Here is a 1,375-nt window from a genome sequence, read left to right as displayed (position 1 = left end):
ACATTGGCTCATTGATTACTTGGTACAAGTGTAGCCATCTATATAGAGCTTGGGTCAAGATATAGAGCACGGGTCAAGGGTATAGAGCTCGGCTCAAAGACATAGAACTCGGGTCAAGGGCATAGAACACGGCTCAAGGACATAGAGCTCGGGTCAAGGGCATAGAGCTCGGCTCAAGGACATAGAGCTTGGGACAAGATATATAGTTCAGGTCAGGATACAGAGCACGGGTCAGTATATAGAGCACGGGTCAAGATACAGAGCACGGGTCAAGATGTAGAGTTTGGCTCAAGGACATAGAGCTCAGGTCAAGGATATAGAGCTCGGGTCAAGATACAGAGCACGGGTCAGGATACAGAGCACGGGTCAAGATACAGTGCACGGGTCAGGATACAGAGCACGGGTCAGGATGTAGAGCACGGGTCAGGATGTAGAGCACGGGTCGAGATACAGAGCATGGGTCAGGATACAGAGCACGGGTCAGGATACAGAGCACGGGTCAGGATGCAGAGCACGGGTCAGGATGGAGAGCACGGGTCACGATACAGAGCACGGGTCAGGATGCAGAGCACGGGTCAGGATGCAGAGCACGGGTCAGGATGCAGAGCACGGGTCAGGATGCAGAGCACGGGTCAGGATGCAGAGCACGGGTCAGGATGCAGAGCACGGGTCAGGATGCAGAGCACGGGTCAGGATGCAGAGCACGGGTCAGGATGCAGAGCACGGGTCAGGATGCAGAGCACGGGTCAGGATGCAGAGCACGGGTCAGGATGCAGAGCACGGGTCAGGATGCAGAGCACGGGTCAGGATGCAGAGCACGGGTCCGGATGCAGAGCACGGGTCAGGATGCAGAGCACGGGTCAGGATGCAGAGCACGGGTCAGGATACAGAGCACGGGTCAGGATACAGAGCACGGGTCAGGATACAGAGCACGGGTCAGGATACAGAGCACGGGTCAAGGATACAGAGCACGGGTCAAGGATACAGAGCACGGGTCAGGATACAGAGCACGGGTCAGGATACAGAGCTTGGGTCAAGATACAGAGCACGGGTCAAGAGAGTCGGTGACCTGCCGGTAATCCTTCTCCAAGTCTTGGTCCATCAGGTCGACGTCAGTCAACATGCTGGCAGGCACGTCTCCACAGCCCTGGGCCATCGTCAAAGGCATTGGTATGCTGACGGGATGGCAGGGGAGATTCTCACATAAAGGCCCTGAGGGAAGCTGGTGTGTGGAGTACAGGCTGGTCGACCTGGAGAGGGAGGGGGAGAGAGAGAGGGAGGGAAGGAGAGAGAGAGGGAAGGAGAGAGGGAGGGAAGGAGAGAGGGAGGGAAGGAGAGAGGGAGGGAAGGAGAGAGGGAGGGAAGGAGAGAGGGA

At 56.9% G+C, this 1,375-nt stretch overlaps 1 protein-coding gene across 1 annotated transcript in view; it reads left to right on the top strand.

Moving 5' to 3' along the window:
* The window catches only part of LOC125024675, a 15,789-nt gene extending 14,721 nt beyond the window's left edge, over nt 1-1,068 (top strand). Inside the window, exon 8 of the mRNA XM_047612472.1 lies at nt 301-1,068. Coding sequence (XP_047468428.1) covers nt 301-1,068 — 768 coding nt within the window. The remainder of the gene's footprint in view (nt 1-300) is intronic.
* The last annotated feature ends 307 nt before the right edge of the window (nt 1,069-1,375 follow it).

This window comes from Penaeus chinensis, unplaced genomic scaffold, assembly GCF_019202785.1.
Source record: "Penaeus chinensis breed Huanghai No. 1 unplaced genomic scaffold, ASM1920278v2 CTG_2925, whole genome shotgun sequence".
Lineage (NCBI taxonomy): Eukaryota > Metazoa > Arthropoda > Malacostraca > Decapoda > Penaeidae > Penaeus > Penaeus chinensis.
Note: the sequence above shows the minus strand (reverse complement) of the source record. Positions and strands in the feature narration are given on the sequence as shown.